General features: G+C 41.1%; 2 protein-coding genes across 12 annotated transcripts in view; both read left to right on the top strand.

The window, feature by feature from the left end:
- The window catches only part of LRP8 (LDL receptor related protein 8), an 81,149-nt gene extending 74,855 nt beyond the window's left edge, over positions 1-6,294 (top strand). For all 11 annotated transcript variants that reach the window (XM_058552456.1, XM_058552455.1, XM_058552452.1 and 8 more), the window contains one exon: positions 2,047-6,294. In XM_058552456.1, coding sequence (XP_058408439.1) covers positions 2,047-2,085 — 39 coding nt within the window. In that variant the 3' untranslated portion in view covers positions 2,086-6,294. The remainder of the gene's footprint in view (positions 1-2,046) is intronic.
- A 3,680-nt stretch (positions 6,295-9,974) lies between these two features.
- Positions 9,975-20,335, top strand: MAGOH (mago homolog, exon junction complex subunit). Its single transcript, XM_058552450.1, has 5 exons — positions 9,975-10,129; positions 12,813-12,871; positions 14,092-14,202; positions 18,676-18,758; positions 20,098-20,335. The coding sequence occupies exons 1-5, from the start codon at positions 10,042-10,044 to the stop codon at positions 20,195-20,197; spliced, it is 441 nt and encodes a 146-aa protein (XP_058408433.1). The 5' UTR covers positions 9,975-10,041; the 3' UTR covers positions 20,198-20,335.
- The last annotated feature ends 345 nt before the right edge of the window (positions 20,336-20,680 follow it).

The raw sequence follows: 20,680 nt of genomic DNA, 5'->3' as shown, positions 1-20,680 counted from the left end.
TGTTCATGAAGGGGAGACATGGGAAATGAAGCTGAGCAAGTGAGCAAGGTTAGCAGATGGCCTTGAGCATCCTTATCCACACATAGAGTTGCTTAACCAATTTTCAAAGATCAGAGAGGGCACAGTGGAAGAAGCATTGAGCTTAGAGTAAGGAGATGCCTCCCAGTTTCACTATTCCACAGCCCTGTGATCTTAGTCACTTCCCGTTGCTCACTGTTATTTGTAAAATGGGTATAATAACCCCCATTCTATCTGCCTCCTAAATTTATAAAGTTCAAGCGAGATAGCACATGTGAAAGTGCTTTGTGAGTTATAAAGCACTGGGCACATGTAAAGTGGCATTGTTTCCAGAGAAGGAAATAACCACTCAGGAGAAGCTAATCCTGACGAATCTAAGGCCCAGGGAGTAGGCTCCTGCCAGTTGCACAGAAATAGAGGAGAGTGAGGAAATCAACAGTTAGTGAGAACCTACCATGTGTCAGACACTACTTGGTATTTTATATACATTTTCTCATTTAGTCTTCACAATGACCTTATAAAGTTGGTCTTATTAGCCCCATTTTGCAGATGAGGAAACAAAGACTCAGAGAAACTGAATAACTTGCCTAGGGTCACAATTAGGAAGTGGCAGAACCAGGATTCAAACTCCAGTCTGTATGTACACAAAAGCCCATGCACTATATCACAGGCTAAATAGCCGTGAAGCTCTGGAAATCAGTATTCTCAAGAACCTGTTCTCTCCTCTGTCCTTTCTCAGGTAGCTCCACCATCACTGCTGGGGCCTGCCTTCGGCCTAGAGATCTGTCTTGAAGAGAGTGGGAGGGTAACTGGACTAGAAGAAGATAGTCTCAAACATCTATGCTAGTGGAGCAAGGCCATGGCATTCATGCAAAACCACAAATAATCCAAAGATGATCTGAAAGGCAATGGAGTTACTTTTTATTGTATGTAGAATATCCAGAGATGGAAAATGCTAGTCTGGTTCTATTTTGTGCTGGTTACGTTGATCTAGAATACTCTAGCACCATGTGTGTTAGATACTATATTAAGCACTCTACATACATTATCTCATTTGATTTCCCAACAACCCTATGAGCTAGGTCCCCCATTTGACAGATGATGAAACCAAGGCCCAGAGAGAGGTACAGTGGTTAGCCCAAATTCACACAGCTATGAGAAAGATACTGAAGCACTCTGTCCAAAGGAGGGTATCCAGGCAGTGGAAGAGTGGGAAACAGGATTACATCAGGACCAGTTGGGGAAAGCTAGATGTGGAACCTAGAGAAGAAAACACTAAGAGGGAAGAGAAGGGAATTCACACACTGTCTGCAAATTTCAAGGGTTGCCTGTGTAGAACTCTCTAAGAGATAGAATCAGGGAACATCAGAAGATATAAAGAAACAGATTTCATGTCAATATAGGAAGGAATTTAAGTCCACTGTCCACAATGGAATAGACCGGCTCAGGGGTTAGTGGGTTCACCCTCTAGTGGTCAGCCGTTTGTGGCAGAGGGAAGTCTAGCATCTAATGACAAGAAGGAGGGGTGAGGGAAAGAGGAGTTGAATTTAACTGACCTGCACTGCCTTCCAGTTCTGTATAATAAGTTGGGAGGGGTGCAACAGATTGCCTTCCTAATTGTGATTAGCATGCTAATGCCTGGGATTAAACATTTGCCGAAGCTAACCTACTGAAGTTGAGCAAACCTAAAATCATATAAGGGAGGATTGAGAAAGTTTAGATCTCTGCAGCCCTCCTTTACAAAGAGGCAGAGCAGAATGATGGAAAAAGCTACAGCTCTGGATTCACACAGATCTGGGTTCAAATTTTAGTTCACCCACTTACTATGTGATCCAGGATAGATGTTGTTTAAGCTCATTGAGTCTGTTTTCTCATCTGTAAAATAAATATGACAAACTTGGCCCTGGGGGTAGTTTGAAGAGTATGTGAGCTAATGCCTGTAAAGTAACAGAATGTCTGGTACCTTGTGGGTACTCAATAAATAACTCCTATGGTTCTAATGATGATTTCTTTGCTCTGTCTCCCCAGCGAGTGGCATTAAGCCTTGAAGATGATGGACTGCCCTGAGGATGGGACCACTCCCTTCGTGCCTCATGGAATTAAGTCCCATGCACTACACACTGGATGGTGTATGCCTGGATGAAAGGGTTTCTGTATATGGGTCTGTGTGAGTGTGTGTGAGTGTGTGTGTGTGTGTGTGTGTGTAATTTTTTTTAATTTATGTTGCAGAAAGGTAACCACAAAGTTATAATGAACTGCAAACATCCAAAGGATGTGAGAGTTTTTATATGTATAATGTTTTATACACTTTTTAACTGGTTGCACTACCCATGAGGAATTCATGGAATGGCTACTGTTGAGTGACTAACATGATGTACATGACCAAATGGGGCCGATGGTACAGTAGCTTACTCATCATTTAAAACTATATTTACAGACGGTATTTGATTTGGGGGGCTTTTTTAGGTTTTGGAGTTTTGTTTTTTTTTGTAAATAAAAGGATTATGCTTTGTGGCTATCCATCAACATAAGTAAAAAAAAAAGAAAAAAACACTTCAACTCCCTCCCTCATTTAGATTATTTATTAACATATTTCAAAAATAAGATTAGTTCTACAAATAATTTAGAGACATGAGAGTATTTATTTTTGGTATGATTGGCCCACCATGCGGACTCTGTGTGCATTTATGTTTATGTGTGTATGTATGTGAGACAGAAAAATCTGTAGAGGAGAGGTGCACCTATGGCTATTGTTCAAATACATAAAGATAAATATATTTTAAAACCGTCCACAAAAAAGGTATCTGGTTTTCAGAAAAGCCTTTGGAAATTTGGCTTAGGAAACAGATACCATGGTTTATGCAAACATGTAGTGGAAGAGACAGATCTTTTCCACCTCTGGCTATTCCTGGGACCCCAGTCAGTCAGGAAAAACCCTTCTGCTCACCCATGGCTGCTGTGACTCCCATCTGGGCTTTCTCTTCTCTGGCAAAGGCCAGTGTGCAGACTTGACACAATGCCAGAAGTTCTCATGAGCTCAAGGAGAACATGCCTGCATTTCAGCTATTCCTTATTTTAAAGTTCAACTATTTGAGTAACTTCAGTTTCCTTCAGGACACTTGAGTTGAATTCAGTAAGTTTCCTCTGGAGCACCCTGAGGTGCCATCCTAGAGAGAGCTAAGTGGAGACATTTCTACAACAGCCTCAGTTTACTCTAGGGACTGGCTCAGGCAGTCCTCTGAGATATGCTATGGATGAGGATAAGGATGATGGAATTGGTTTTATTACATCTCTGTTTCTCCCTTCCCCTTATTCTCTACCATTTCCTTTAGGTGAGGAAAACATTTCGAAGTAATACATAGGTTTGTTACCATCATGTGTTCATATAGATGAAACTAATTTTTGGCTTAAGTCAGAAAAAGTGACCAAACCTGAAGTCATATTTGACAGAGGAAGTGGCATACGCAATATTATAATATATTAGATATATATGTTCACACAGGGATTTGGTTTACTGTTTTATAAATAAAAGGAAAAACTCTGGGTATATGTATAGATTTTTTTCATTATAGACACTGTCTTTGCTTTTCCTGGGCCTTGGGGGAGCCAGGGAGAAGTGCTCTTTTCTCTTTGTGGGGTCTACCATTGGAAACCATTGTAATCCTACAGTCCCAGAAGGAATTCAGTCCCTGCTGGCTCTCTCATGCAAGGTGTGGTCTTTTCTTGACTCTGCTGTTCTGCTACTTCACTCCCACTGGACAACCTGGGACAAGGTGTGACACAGAAGTGTTTGGCTTAAGTAGGAGCAGAGGACGTGTATCTAACCTTAACATACCTGGAACTTGACACAGTTAAGCAAACTCCTCCCCTCTTCTCCCCGGCTGCCCCCAATTCAGTGAAGTTTGGATGTCTCACCAGCATGATACCTTTTCCAGGCAGACATTCTGGAGTTCTATCACCCTATTCCTAGGACCTTCCTCTACATCACTCATGGTCTCCTAACCTCTGAGAAAACAACTGTGTTCTGGAGCCTGGGCACTGTGCTTTGCATAAACAGGCAATTTCCTCGTGATGCGCATGTGTTGATAGTCCTGAAACAGTCATTGAGAGGGTAAATGCAAGTGACCTAGAATGACCAATACCAAACAGAATTTTAAGAACAGGTGTCCAACTCCTATGGAGCTTAAATCACTTACTACTATTCTTTCAAGAATGGAAAGTAACATTATTTTTGACTGAAGAAAAATGATGAAAGTGAAAAAACACTGAAATTTACACAAAACAAGCAACTTTTTCTGTAACCTGCCTCCAGAGAAATAGCATTTCCTGGGGAAATAATAACAGTGACTCATGCATAGTTTCCAAACTTTCAGTCAGATCCTCGTCTTCCCAGAAAAAAGTAATAATGAATGGAGTCAGGACAATTCAGCTTGAGATCTCAAAATGATGACAAAACACAACTTTCTCAGAGACATCCATGTTTTCTGAATATGCCACAACTGCGGTTTGAAAGAGGCGGCTATGGGAACAACCTATAAAAAACCAACTGTGGAATACTCATGTGTTGGATGGCAGTAAGTAAGATGAAATCTGGGGAGTTCTGTCCATCCATCTCCTATTCTTGGAGGCCTTTGAGCCTTATTTTGAGGTGTAGTTGCATTTCTGTTGCCTTTTAGCCCTGTGCCATTATATCTACAGCCAATAACAGATCATAGAGTCATTGGACTATAGAGCTGGAAGGAAGCTTAGAGATAATGCCAGGAGGACAGAAAATTAATTTATCAGACATTTTTTCTCTATTTAAAAGAAATGGTCGCAGTCCTTTGCTTCTTTCCTTCTTTGGGAGACTACTTTGGGCTGCTTGAACATTGAACATCTTATGGCTTATCTTTCCAGCGGAATCATTAGGGCACTGGCTGGAATGGCCTTCCAGAAACAGGAAAAACTAAAATTTTATTTATTTACTCTTGATATCATGATTATTTATAAAACAGATTGAGATTCTGTAACCTGGGAATGAGATTGGATTTAAATTAATGGCAATATGTACTACTGATCCCTCCAGTTTTCTCTCTGTGATTACAGTATATTCATTCACTGAAACCATTTGCTAGGTACCAACTAAGAGCCAGGCACTGCAGATGTACAGGTCAATCAAAGGTTTTCTATCCTTATGGAGCTCACAGTAACAACAGAGGAAGACGTGTGCGGAAACAAAGGAATAGATTCTTTTCGAGGTAATGTTAGGGTACAAAGGAGAGGTCATTTCTACCTGAGGAGATAAGGAATGGGGTCAAGAAAGGCATTGCAGGAGAAGTGACCTGAAGCTAAGTCTTAAGTACTGGTGTCTAGGCTGCTTCAGGCAGAGGAGACACTGAGCTAAGACAGGCATGAAACAGCATGGGGACTTTAAGGAACTGCATGTAATTCATTATAACGAGCAAAAGGCTCAAGGGAGACTTAGCAAAAGATGAAGCTGGATGGAAAGACAGGTTCAATGTAAGCACTTTATAGAATACTTCTATTTAATTTCCGAGTCAATTAAGCAAATACTTCTTGGTCATTTATTGTACACAAGGCGCTAAGTGCATCATGGGAAATTCATCAGGATGCATTGCCAGCGCTTTGCAGACATGACAGTCTTCAGCCTCAAGCTTTCCAGTGGCCAAAGGGAAACACTGACTGCTTTTCATATATTTGAGTCAAAGTTTTCGATATGGTCAATGAAAACTAATATAAAGGCAGTGGGATTTTCACAGAAGCATTCCACGTTGTCAGGAGCCTCTGAGATTTTCTCAACAGTGAGAAAGAAAACTGGAAATTTTGAAGACGTGGAGTCTGGAGAGGGGACCCCAAGTACTGTCCAGTCAGGCACTGGTGGCAGTGGGGAGAGGGCACAGGAATGTGAGCCTCCCTACCCCACCCCTGAACTCCAACCATACACTCATCATTTCACAGAATATAAATGAGTTACCAGTTAAACATTTTCAGAGTAAATATTTCCTTTCCCCTCAATGCATGAAGATAGAGTATCAGAGTCTTATCACACTGTATTTTTAGAAGTATTGGGGATTTTCAGGATATGGAGAACTTAGGAGGTGGAAGAATTACAGCTTCAAATTTTCAGTTAATATAAGAAATCAGGAAGCTCTGTTCATTCAGGCTATGCACCATGTGCATAGTCAAGAATCAGCAGAAACCCTCTGCATTTGCAAACCCTTTGTGCTATAAAAAGTAATTTTAGAAAAGCCACCTGTACATATATATATATATATATATATTTAAAAACATGAAGGTTTTGATACTTTTTTACAAAAACTACAAGAGAAAAATACCTGTACAAACCATGTGTTTTAAAATAGCATTTTGTTCTATACAAGCTGTTAATTGGGAGTGAAGTACTGGTTTGCAAACTCCATCACATTGTACCCAAATGGATTTTACTTGTTTGTCTACCCCCACACATACACACCCAAATTACCGTATTTGATATAACAGGCATATTAGAATGTTGGGTCCCACTAACTGTTTCTCCTCTTTTTGTCTTGTCATTCCAAGTTCCGTTAGCTTCTGTATTCGGTGCCCTTTGCAGTCTGGTTTCTCTTCCAGAGGCAAAAAGGGACAGAGGCTGGTGTGCTGCGTCTTCTCTAGCTGTACTGACATCATCTTGGTGAACTAAAAACCAAATGTGGACATTTGTAAAATCAGTGCACTGTTTCTAGAGAGAGATTAAATTCATTTTTTTAAATCTGAAAATACTGTTTCATTGCGATGCTTTAATGAGGGAGGAGTGAACAATCACTGATTGAGTTGCTAATATGTACTCGATATTCTACATAAATTATCTCAATCTTCATCAACAATCTTGTGAGATAAATACTACCAATATTATCATTCCCATTTTATAGACAAAGAAATGGGTGCAGTAACTGCCCAAAGTCACAGTTATGTTTAGTGCCCCAAAGGACACGTAGCACAGGTAGCGTTCATGTACACGTAGTGCACTCTGCCTAGATATCCCTTGTCTGCTGCTTCATCTGGCTAACTCCTATTTGTCTCTGTGTACTGCACTTAGGAGTACTCCTCCAGAAAGCCACCCCTGTTCTCTCAGACTGGGTTAGCTAACTCCATGCTTCCACAACAAATTTTGCTTACTTGTATCCCAGTACTTCTGCCCTGCCTCTCCAATGCCATTGAGGTTGTTTTTACCAAGGTCACCCTGGACCTCCTTGATTATAAATCTTGTAAATACTTTCAGTCCTATCTTCCTTAACCTGGAAGCAATATTTAACACTGTTGGCTCTCCTTTCTGGGAATACTTTTATTTTGGCTTACATGTCACCATACTCCTGGTTTTTCCCCTACCTCTCTGGCCACATCTTAATCTCCTTTGCCCACCCCTTAAATTAGGTATTCCATCTCAAATCCATCCACTTTTCTATCTCCATTGCCACTTCCTGAGCATAGGTCACCATCATCTTGGACTTTCACCATCATAGATTACTTTAACAGTTACTTATCTGAATTTCATACTTCTAATCTTTCCACTTTTCCAAACCAGTCTACCACATTGCAGCCAAAGTGATCTTTCTAAAATGCAATAGGTCATATCACCACCACCACCCCCATTCCACGTTCCTGCTTCAAGTCCTTCATCTGTTTCCCTTGCATTAAAATCTAATACCCTTGGGTTTAGCCCAAACTCCTTAATATGGCTTGTAAGGTCCTTCATGATTTGGCTTCTGCCCCTTCCCCAACCTCATCACTATATTTGCAATCTCATTCTGTATTCTAACCACACAGTTCTGGGCCCTCTATCTGGAACATTTCCTTCAGGAAGACTTCCCTTAGGCCCTTAGACTGGATTAGGAGCCACACTATGTGTTTCCAGAGTTTTCTGTGCTTCCCCTATTTGTAACCTTTATTCCTACATTATAATTGCTTGTATGCTCCTTAATTGCCTCCTCTGCAAGCTCTATAAAGGTCTGCCCTGCTCACCATTGTATCCCCAGCACACGACGCAGTAGATACTCAGTAAATTATGCTGAATTCAGGCACATCAGACACACAGACTATGCTCTTTCAGCTATACCATGTTGTCTCATACCCAAAAAACTGGATCACTTTACAGCCTGACTGGAGTCTGGTGTCTTAAATTTTCTCAGCACTTTCGTTATTTGCCACATCTACAGATGCCCAGATTCACCAGTTACATTATAATTTCACTCTTGGGAAATAACCTTGTAGTAATTACCTGATGTCTCTATATACTTAACTCCAATTACCACCTCAAGATGGTTCTGAAAATTCAAAGAACAAGTACTTGTAAATGGGCTCAACCTAGGAGCTGACATTTATTAGGTGTTTAATACCTGGTGAGTCCTTTCTCTTTTTTTATAATTCCCTTGTTACCACCCATATCCAGTGTTTTGTAATAAAATGCCTTATGGTTTTATACCAATGTACAGTTTTCCAATTTCCAAGACATTGTTTCTTATCCTTACAACAGTTCTGCCTGGTATCTAACATTATTATGTTCATTTTAAAGATAAGGAACCTAAGGTCCGAAAAATTCAATCAGTTCACCTTCGGTCACAGTCAATCACTGTCACACAAGGGATATTTTAACTGAAGTCTCCAGTGACTTGCCCCCCCCCCCACATACACCCACTCCACACTCTGCCACCAATGCTTTTTCAGGGAGAAAAGGAGTAGTGGCAAGACCGAGAATGAGAATCAGAGACCCCTGGCCTGATTAGCATACAGTTATAGTCACCAGGCCCTGAGAACGATGCTATCTCAGCACTCTCTCGAGAACCGATTCCATTCCCCCTGTGGCTGGAACTTGCATGAGCTAAGGCAGGCTTCCATAATTAGGATTTGATCGCCCTTGGCCTATTCGACAAGTAAAATTTTCTCACAGCCAGAAAGCCTTCACAGAGGTCAACCACTTTGTAGAGCCTCTTGGGCAGTAGTCCTTAACCTTGAGCAACCCGGAGAGCTTTGCAGAAAAATCCGGACGCCCAGGTCTAGGGGGGTGGGGGGTGGACACGGGTGGAGGGATGCACTTATATGGTGACTGACAATAACGTACAACAAAAATTTCACAATAAAAAAACAACTATAAAAAAAAAAAATCCGGACGCCCAGGGCCACCGGGAGAGATTTTGATCTAACTGGTTTGGGGCGGGGCGCCGGCTCAGTACTTTTTAGCTGTTTGAGGTGATTCTCCCCTGCAGCCAGGGCTGGCAATCACCGCTGGGTAAGCACTGCAGAGACTGGGGAGTGGGACACCAAATATTCAACTTCTACACACAGCACGTGCTCTAGAGACCAGTGAGGTAGAGAGGGAAAGGGAGAAATTAAAAGGTAGAAAGAGATAAAATGGGGGGAAAGCGCGCGCGCGCCTTAGTTTCAGGGAAATGGCGGTCTCCACTGTGCACTCGGAAAGCGTCGCCGACAACGGTCCTGAACCGGTCGGAGGCAGCTTTGGACACACGCACCGTCGTGCGCGGCGCTCTCCTGTGAGGTCGGGTCATTTTACCCCATTTCACTGTCGAGGCGACCTAGGTCCAGAGACGGTGAAGGGCCTTGTCCGACTCACACAAGTCGGGTGCCTTTTCAATGGAGGCTGGCCCCGGACGGACGCAGGACTCTGGGGCTTCACCCCCAGGTCTTGAGGCGAGGTGTCCAGACGCCCCGCCGAAGCCCAGAGGCCCTCGGACGCCTTGCCCTCACGCCTCGGAGAACCCGGGCGGCCGAGCCCCAGCCGTGTTCCCGCCTCGGGCTGGGGGGCGGGGCTGCGCTGACCCCGCCCCCGGATGAAAGGCGCCATGTTTCCGCCGGAAGGCTGGGCAGACTCGTCCCCACCTCCGGGCGCGGGGGTGGAGGAAGCCCTCCTCCACGGGCGACGGCGTTGCCTTGACGTCACTTCCGCGCGCCGCCGTAAACGTCAGTATCGGGCGCATACGGCGGCGGTGTGGGTCGCTGTTAAAGTTCGGTCTCGGTTAGTTTTTGCGAGCCATGGAGAGTGACTTTTATCTGCGTTACTACGTGGGTCACAAGGGCAAGTTCGGCCACGAGTTCTTGGAGTTTGAGTTCCGACCCGACGGTAAGAGCGGCCTCCCGCCTCCCGGGAGTGAGGACTAGGCCTGGGGGCGGGCGAGTCGGGAGGCCTGGGGTCCGGGAAGTGCGAGGAACTAGGAGAAGGGAATGAGATGTGTGCAGTGCGGATCTGAAAGGAACGCGCCTGTGTCCTCCCCGCTGGTTGTTTTGTCCATGTGCAGGGACTTCTGTTTAGTGACATTTTTGACCAGAGTGCTTTCATTAACAAACATTGATTGAACGCCCACTTCGCGCCAGGTTCTGTTCCACAATCTGGGATACGGGAGTGAGCGATAGACAAGCTTCCTCTGCGTGGAACTTGCAGTCAAGTGCTGGGAGAGAGATCATAAACAAAAAAGATTCCAGATAGTGATGAGTGGTCAGAAAATAAAACAAAATGATGGAATAATTGCGAGTGGGCTGCTTTTAGATAGAGTGGCCATTGGAGAGCTCTCTGAAGAGGGGAAATTTGAACTCAGCCCTGATTGACAAGAAGGAGCCAGCCTTGTGAAGCTCAGAAGGAAGAGCATTCTAGACTAAACGGAATAACAGGTGTCAAGGCCATAGGGCAGGAATGAGCTAGGCATGTTTTAGGTGTCCAATGTGACTGAAGAGTAGTGAGCTCTGGAGAGAATAATATGAGATGATATCGGATAAGTAGGCAGGGGTCACACCACGTAGGTCTTTATGGGCGGTGGTAAAGAGTTTGGATTTTATTTTAAGCGCAGCAGGAAACACTTGGAAAGTTTTAAGCAGAGAAGAGATGTGATCTGTTCTTGAAAAAGTATTCTAATTATTGGGTGCAGAATGGGCAAGAGGGGAAACAAAGTGGAGAAAAGAATTTACGATGCTGTGGGAGACAGAACCAATAGGACTTTGCTGATAGAATTTGGGGGAGGGGGCACTGTGGTGAAGGAAAGAGGAATCAAAGATGACAGAAATCTCCCCCTAAATGGGGGCATGGAGATGAATCTGACAAGCCCCAATTGTGAAGGAGAAAGATTTGTAAAGAAACAGTGAAAAAACAATGTAATAGGTGCTGTGGTAGAAAGAAATGGAAGAGACTCTGGGAGCAGAAAGAAGGCACCTAACCTAGCCGGAGGGTCAGAGAAGGCTTCCTGCATAAAATGACTTGGGGCAGAGGGGGTGTAAGTCTTTAGTAATGTGTAGGGGTTGGTTAGGCAGATGACAGTCAAGAAGGCATTTTGGAGCCAGCCCTGATGGCCTAGTGGTTAAAGTTGGGTGCTCACTGCTTCGAGGCCCGGGTTGGCTTCCCGGTCTCGGAACCACACCACGTGTCTGTCAGTTGCCATGCTGTGGCGGCAGCTCATATAGAAGAACTAGCAAGACTTACAACTGGGATGTACAACCACGTACTGGGGCTTTGGGGAGGGGAAAAAAAAAAGAGAAAATTGGCAACAGATGTTGGCCCAGGGCGACTCTTTCCCTGCAAAAAAATAAATAAATATGGGCCGGCCCGGTTGGCGCAAGCGGTTAAGTGCACGCGCTCCACTGTGGCTGCCCCGGGTTTGCCGGTTCGGAATCCTGGGTGCGCACCGACGCACCGCTTGTCAAGCCATGCTGTGGCGGCGTCCCATATAAAGTGGAGGAAGATGGGCATGGATGTTAGCCCAGGGCCAGTCTTCCTCAGCAAAAAGAGGAGGATTGGCAGATGTTAGCTCAGGGCCGATCTTCCTCACAAAAAAATAAATAAATAAATAAAAGGCATTTTGGACAGCATTAAAGGCAGAGGCTGAAAACCAAAAAGGGGCATGGCATGTATTGGGCAGAAACCAAGTAGTTCGATTAACTCCGGCCGTGTGAGAGAGGAATCTTGCAGGAGTGACACTGGAAAGGCAGGGAGGGGCTCAGCTTAGCAGTATGCCATGTTGAGGAATTTGGATTTTATCAAGAAGACAGTGGGAAACCATTGTCAGTATCAAAATATTAGAGTAACCTAATCAGACAGATTGTTACTACATCACTTTGTCCACTGTATGGAGAGTAAACCGAAAGGAGGGAGATGAGACTGACAGTGCAGAGGCTGTGGAAATAATTTGACTCTTCGCACATGTATGCCTCTATTCTACAGAGAAGAAATCATCTGTTTTCTTTTATCTTCTCATTCGTACCCACCATATACCCAAATTAGCCTGTTGGATGCACATATGCACAAAAGGCTAGTATACCAAACGTGCAATAATAAAACCACAACTTTTCCATCACCAGAATAAATCAGAGTGTTGCACGGTCACATGATAATATATGCAAACAGTATTTTACAGTTTTCAGAATGCTTTCTACGACTCATTTAAGCCTCAGGAGGCCCTGTGTGCAGGTAAGTTATCAATTATTATCTTTATTTTCAGCTGAGGACATTAATCTGCAGAGAGATGATTTGCCCAAGTCACCAAGAGCCTGCTGATGTTCTTTTATCACACCTGAGCTGCCTTTTGCAAGAACTGTAATTCAGTGTCAGCTGTATTTTTGGCTGTGAGGCTATTTAATTAAAGTGAAGAACTGAAAAAACTAGTATTGTTGAAACACCAAAGGTGTAAATAGTAAATCTGTTAGACACTTTGAAGGGACAGTTAGGATACATTTTAAGCAACAGCTGATAGTGTTGGTAGGCTAAATGCTCTATTCATTTGTTTTTATTATACATTGAATTTGTTTTTTGTCCCTCACAGGGAAATTGAGATATGCCAACAACAGCAATTACAAAAATGATGTCATGATCAGAAAAGAGGTAATGAGCCTTCTGAGAGCCTTTCATTCACTACAGTTTAGCCTTTTGTATTTTTGTTCTTTCTGGGAGTAGTGTTGAAAGATAAAGAATAGAGAAGTATAGACACATGTCTGTAGACTGCTTTTAAAGTTTTTCTCAAATCTTCTTTTAGTTTATATTTTCTTTCACTATGCTGAGTCAATTACTGGTAATCATTTGAATCTTGGTTTGAACCCTGAATCTGCTACTTACTAACCATGTGACCTTGGGCAGTTTCCCTGGCTGAACTCGATAAGTCTCAGTTTGTTCATCTGCAAAGACAGAAATAATAAAACCTACTCTCTACTCCCCCAGTGCTGTTGTGGAATTAAATATGTAATACTTAAAGTGTTTGGTATATTCTTTGGCACATAGCACTCAATAGAGAGAGCTATTTAATTTGCATCTGAATGGGGAAAGGGAGCATGGGAAAGCAGTTAACATCATTGAATGCATGTTCAATGCCAGGTGTGGCACTAGGTATTTTACATACCTGATCTTATTTAACCCTGATTGTAAGTCTGTGTGATGGGTGGTATTATATACCCTTTACAGATAAGAAAATGAAGGCCCAGATGTTAATTATGGGGCTTGCAAGTAAGAGATAGAAGGGAAGTTCAGACCTGTGCCTGCCTCTGTCAAGTCCATGTGCTCCATTGTGCCCTGATTTCTACCACACCGTTAGGTTTCATCAAAGCTACTCTTTCTTTTTAACCATCTTGTCTCAAATGTCTTAACAGTCAGTATATTTTCATACTATTTAGCAATCAATTTTATGCTTACCCACACATATCAGCATCCTCACATACGTTTTTACAGGGACTAGTATGCAAAGTGTATTTCAAAAGAAATGTCTCTGCTCTTCAGAAGCATGTCATCTAGTTAAGAATAACCATGGTTACTCACAGATCTTTTGTTTTGGGTTCAAGTGTGAGTTGGGTAGTAGGCAAGGAGAAGGTCCATGTGAGCAGGGTGTGCCAAGAAGTAGAAACAACTGGATGGGGGTCTGAGGTGTAGTCATTGGGCTCTTCTGACCCCGCCCTCTTCTTCAGCATGCTGAGATCAAGCCTGAATGTCTTCCCACTTACAGAGGTGTCAGAAATCAGCCTTCAGGAGCAATGTTTTTTAATCTTTCGTTGCTATCTGAGTCAGAGCTCTGCTTAAGGATACAACTTAAATTCTGTTTTTTAACTTGCTTTCAGGCTTATGTACATAAAAGTGTGATGGAGGAACTGAAGAGAATAATTGATGACAGTGAAATTACCAAAGAGGATGATGCTTTGTGGCCTCCTCCTGACAGAGTGGGCCGGCAGGTGAGTGTTTTAGCAACTAGCCTGTAGAGCAGAAATGTTACCAATAAGATGAGGTTTACTGCTCTGCATATGACGTTGAATCCACTCGTGTGTGTGTGTCTGTGTGTGAAGAACCCTGTACAAAGGAGATTACCAGCACTTTGGTCTAAGGAAGCATTAATCCCACAGGAAGAACAATGAGAGCGAGTGGTGCTGCTGACCACCTAGAGCCCAGCCCTGAATTTCTTCTTGTGACCCCCACCCCCCTTCTCAGTTTTTGCTGCCTACCTCACTTACTGAGTAACTACTATGGACAAAGCATTGTGAAGATACAAAGATAAATAGAACATAGTCATTTCAGTGATCTAATGGAAGGAAAATTGTACAAGCAACTAAGTATATGTGTTTAAATTCATGGCTTATGTATTCATTCTGAAGACCATTTTGATAGTTAAAAAATAAAAGCCACTGTCATATTTGACTAAATTAACAGGAAAGATATTTCTCTCTACCTCAATTGCAACTATCCTAATCCAGACTTCTAATTGATTTCTTTGTTTCTCCTCTTGTCCTGTACAGCCCATTTTTTCACTCTGAAACCAGAGTAATCTTTTTTTTTTTTTGCTGAGGAAGATTCACCCTGAGCTAACATCTGTTGCCAATCTTACTCTTTTTGTATGTGAGCCACCGCCACAACATAGCCACTGACAGATGACTGGTGTAGGTCTGCGCCTGGGAACCAAACCTGGGCTGCCAAAGCAGAGCGCACCAAACTTAACCACTAGGCCACCAGGGCAGGCCCAGAGTAGTCTTTAAAAATGTAAATTTGTTTATGTATTCTGCTGATTTTAAGCTCTCCATTGGCTTCCCACTGCATTTAAAATAAGATCCAAACTCTCATCTTACCTTCTACCGTTCTCACGCTCTCTCACTGTGTTCAAACCTCACTGGCCTGATTTCTGTTCCTCAGACACACCTAGGTTGCTCTTAGTTTAGGAGCTTTGCGTTTGCCACATGCTGCCTGGAATGTTCTATCTAAGCCAGTTGATTATCGGGGTCTTCAAATGTCACTTCCTCCCTGATATCTTGCCTGTCCATCCAATCTATAAAGCATCTCTCTGCCAGCCCAGGAGCCTTAAGTTCATGTGCTCTACTTTGGCGGCCCGGAGTTTACAGGTTCAGATCCCAGGTGCAGACCTATGCACCACTTGTCAAGCCATGCTGTGGCAGGCATCCCACTTATAAAAAGTAGAGGAAGATGGGCATGGATGTTAGCCCAGAGCCAATCTTCCTCAGTAAAAAGAGGAGGATGGCAACAGATGTTAGCTCAGGGCTAACCTTCCTCATCAAAAAAATAAATAAATAAAATAAAAAGCATTGCCCCATCTTTTTTTTTTTTTAAAATAAGATCTGTTTTATTGTCTTCATAGTGTTTATTATAATATTGTCTGAAATTGTCTTGTTTGCTTTTCTTTACATATTTTTCTTCCTCCCCTACCTCACCACAATGGACATACAGTACAAGGATTTTACCTGTTTTTCCTCACTGCTATATCTCTATTGACTAAAATAGTGCCAGTGTGTAGTAAAAACTCTATCTTTATTAAATTAATATGAAAACCCATATAAGCTCATTCCTAATTAACCTCAAAATAACGGGCCAATTCTTTTTGTGTGTGTGTGTGACGAAGAACAGCCCTGAGCTAACATCCATGCCAATCCTCCTCTTTTTGCTGAGGAAGACTGGCCCTGGGCTAACATCTGTGCCCATCTTCCTCTACTTTTATATGGCACGCTGCCACAGCATGGCCTGACAAGCGGTGCATTGGTATGCACCTGGGATCTGAACCCGGGCTGCCAGCAGTGGAGCACGCACACTTAACCGCTACGCCACGGGGCGGGCCTGGGCCAATTTTTGAAGAGTGAAAAAAAAAATCTTATCTTCAGTACTTATTAAAATTAACTTTTTTTTTGCTGAGGAAGATTTGCCCTGAGCTAATATCCAGTGCCAATCTTCCTCTTTTTTTTGCTTGAGGAAGATTAGCCCTGAGCTATCATCTGTGCCAGTCTTCCTCTATTTTGTATATGGGTCGCCGCCACAGAACAGATGAGTGGTGTAGGTTGCACTTGGGATCCAAACCCACGAATCTGGGCTGCCAAAGCAGAGCACACTGAACTTAACCACTATGCCACAGGGCCGGCCCCTAAAGTTAACTTTTTAATTTATGTCCATGAGATGTCAGTAATACCATATATGTGTTCTGCTTACCATTTATAAAATTTCCAGCTCCATTGACTCATTCAGTCATCACAGCAATCCTGTAAAGAGGGCAGGGCATACTCTTATACACCAGCAATAATCTGTTGGACAGTGTAATTAAAAAGAAAATCCCATTCATAATAGCAACAAAAGCTATAAAGAATTTGGGAATAAATTTAACAAGATGTACAAAACTTATCAGAAAGAGCTTTATAGAAAGACAAAAATATGTGTCATTCTTATAGATGAGTGGATTCAATATTATATAGATATTCACCAAAGTAATTTATAAATTCATTCCCATTAAAATCAAATTCATAACAGGATTTTTCCTAGAACCTAACAGAGGATTAAATTCATGGAAGATCAAAGGGGCAAGAGTAACCAATATAATTTTGAAGATTTGTTGTAAAGCTATAGTCATTTGTACTGTGGTATTGCCTCAGGAATTGACAGCTGGAACAGAATAGAGTGCCCAGAAACAAACGCATGAATATATGGGAACTTGGAACCGTCTATGACAGAGGAGGACTTTCAAATTAATAGAAAGTTTAACAGATTGTACCAGGACAATTGGCAATGTATTTATGGAATATTTTTAAATTAGACCATTTATAGAAATGAAGCAAAAATTTCAAACATAGGTGAAAATATAGATTGTTTTATTATTTCTGGGTAGAGAAGAAGTTTTTTTAAACTCCTCAAAGGAAATGATTGGTAAATTTAACTTCTTTTAAATTTAAAATTTCTGTTTGGCTAAGGACATCAAGATAAAGTTGATAGGTAGCCCACAGACTGGAAGAAATTTGCAAAATATATAACTAGCAAAGGGTTTATATCCAGAATATATAAAGACCTACAAATTAAAAAGAAAACGTAGCAGAATGTGTACAGGTTATGAATAGGCAATTTATAGACCTGGAAAAATAGTGGCCAATAAATATATGAAAATATTTACAGCTTAATTTGAAAATAAAAATTAGGACAACAATGAGATACCATCTCAGACCTATTAGAATGGCAAAAAAAAAAAAAACGGCACCAAGTTTTAAAAAGGATATGAGAAAGAAAAAGGGGATTCGTATATACTGGTGGGAATAAAATTGATAAAACTACTTTAGGGAGCAATCTGGTAGTATCTGGGAGAGTTGAAAATACTTCTACCCTACTTCTAGGAGTTTTCCTAGCGACATTTTCACATACATACAAGGAAATGCGTAGAAGAATATTCTTGCCACATTGTTTCTAGTAATAAAAATTGGGAACTTAAGTCTGCTTCAATAGGAGAGTGAATGGCATATTCTAAAGCATTTAAAACTAATGAACTAGATCCACATACAAAAACAATCTTGAATGAAAAAAGCAAAAAGATATGTATAGTGTGATCATTTATGTAAATTTTTAAAACATACTACGAAATCTAAAATCACAAATGGAAAGACTATACCCCAACTTCTGGGGATGCAGGAAGGAGAATGGAATGGGAGGCGGATCTAAACTTTGTAATGTTTTATTTCTTTAAGAAAAAAATCTGCCACAAGTGTGACAAAATACTAACCTTTTTTAAATCTGATTGAGATTTGATTTTAATGTTGAGAACATTAGTCTCATAGTTTTTCTATTTTCTGTTTGAATTCTTTTCATAATTAAAAAACTGTAAATCAAAAAGAAATAGGAAAAAAAGAAGAAAAATAAGTAGGGCTTACTAGATTGTAAGTTCCACAAGAGCAGAGGTCTTTCTTTGGTTTTGCTGCTCTGTCCCAGGCACCGAGAACACACACACAGTAGGCATCCCCCATAGATATTTTTTAAAGGTTTATGGTACTCGTGTTGCTGTTTAGAAGTTGAGACCCAAGGTCTGGAATGCTTCTCCTTGTCTCATGTTGTCCAGAAAGGTTAGATTCCTGGTATTTGTAAAACACAGATCTATCCATGTTACTCCACATTGTTAACAACGAAAACTCATATACAAAACTCATGTATTGTATATGTGTGTGAAATGGTGGAGCCTTGCAGACACAGTTTCCTTTAAGAGTATGAGCTACAGAAGGGCTAAACCAGTATTTGATTTATTCTTTTGTTTCCAGTGGCCGCACAGTCTAGTGCTGGAGTGAACTTGCCTTTTGTATGTGGCTATCTGTAGTTGTTTGTGTGATTTGGCAGATGATGAGTCCTTCTGTGGGCTTGATGAAAAATCTAATTCAGCTTGACTTCGTTTTTTTAAATATCTTCAGGAGCTTGAAATTGTCATTGGAGATGAACACATTTCTTTCACAACATCAAAAATTGGTTCCCTTATTGATGTCAATCAATCCAAGTAAGTGTACATGATTCTTATATCCAGTTGTGTCTGTTTTAGAGTAGATTGATTTGAAACCCTTATCCAAATTGGGACCATTATATGATCTGGTGCAAATGCAAGACAGAGGGGTCTGCTTTGTCCCCCTCATGAGAGACTCCGAATTATTTGTGAGGGTTTGCTCCTATTGCTTTTGGTGTTTTATTCATCATTGCTAATAAGAGCTTCTCGATGACACACACACAGAGTAATGCCATAGGAGCAGCCAGAGTGGGTAAGAATCTGGCCAGCATAGAAAATCAAATATGCTAAAACAAGTGCTTGAGATAAACTGTCGAGTCACTGAGTCTGAATACCTTCCTCAGTGTTGGCCATTCACACTAGCACTTTTTTTTTTTTTTTGCTGAGGAAGATTCACCCTGAGCTAACATCCATGCCAATCTTCCTATGTTTTTTAGTATGTGGGCCACCAGCACAGCATGACTGCTAACAGAGCAGTGTAGGTCCATGCCTGGGAACGGAACCCAGGCTGCTGAAGCGGAGCACGCAGAACTTAACCACTAGGCCATGGGGGCTGGCCCACACTAGCACATCTTAAAGTCTGACTTCGGTGAAACTTGAAATTATTTGGAATATAAATTTTTAAATTCATGTTCTCATTAGGGCAAATTGTAAAGTTGAGGCATGGATCTGTATGCTGCAAAGAGTCCTTAGAATTTGGCGACCACTTTGGCTCTTGTGCTTTGAAGGATTTGGTATTAGATATGGCTCACTTTCAGTACATGTTGGACATAACTATCTTCCTTTGGACAGTCTCCATGTTCTTAGCCAGTTATGCCATAAAAATCTTCAGCCTCTTGGTCCTGCTTAGTACCACTTTAAAAATAAAGTTTTCCTAATTCTGAAAGGAATACATGCTCATTGTAGAAAATACAGGAAATGTAGAAAAGTAGAAAGGGAAAAATTGCCCAGAAACTTATCAGTTAGACACCTGTTAATATCTTGAAGTATTTCCTTCTTTTTTCTGTGCATTAAAAAATATATAGTTTTTTTAAAGCAGCAAAAATATAATTGAGATCAACAATCTGTTATTTTAATCATGATTTTTTTCATTTAATATGATATAAGCATTTCCCCATTAAACAAAACCTTAACATTTTAACTGACCTCATAATATTCCATTTTAATATATAGCCTTTTCCTTCTTTCTGAACACTTGGTTGTTTTCAAAGTTTTAATTCTGTAAATGCTTTTATGAGGAGCATGTTGGTATGTAAATAATCTGGGTTATGAAATGGTATTTTTTTTTGCCAGTTTTTCTCAGCTTTTTAAACATTTTTTTCCCCTTGCATTTTAGGGATCCAGAAGGCCTACGAGTATTTTATTATCTTGTCCAGGACCTGAAGTGTTTGGTCTTCAGTCTTATTGGATTACACTTCAAGATTAAGCCAATCTAGATTGAATATTGGTGTGGACACAAGGGGGTGGGAATAGCTGTTTTTAATTACCATTATCAGGAAATTTTTGTGTATAGGGCAATATTTTTTTTATAAACTATAAATGATTGTCTTTAATAAATATATGACAAAATGCAATTTTTGTTATAAAGATCCAAACGTGAACTCTTCTCAATTACTTTTTAAAACACTAACATCTTATGTGAAGCATTGCCCCCAAAAATCTAATGTAATCAACTCTGTAGATATAGGTACCAATTTACAGGAAATAATAGAGAAACATATTAAAAAATTACCGTGAGAATCCAATCAGCAATATCCAGAAGAAACTAGGGCAAAAGATCTGGTTTCTTCAATAAATAAATTGCAAACATAAACAGATAGAGCAGGAACCTACAGAATAAAAGAGATTTAAGAGACAATCAATATAATATTTGGACCCTATTTGGATCATGATTCAAAAGATGTAAAATTGACATCACT

Source organism: Diceros bicornis, chromosome 13, assembly GCF_020826845.1.
Source record: "Diceros bicornis minor isolate mBicDic1 chromosome 13, mDicBic1.mat.cur, whole genome shotgun sequence".
NCBI classification, from domain to species: Eukaryota; Metazoa; Chordata; class Mammalia; order Perissodactyla; family Rhinocerotidae; genus Diceros; species Diceros bicornis.
Note: the sequence above shows the minus strand (reverse complement) of the source record. Positions and strands in the feature narration are given on the sequence as shown.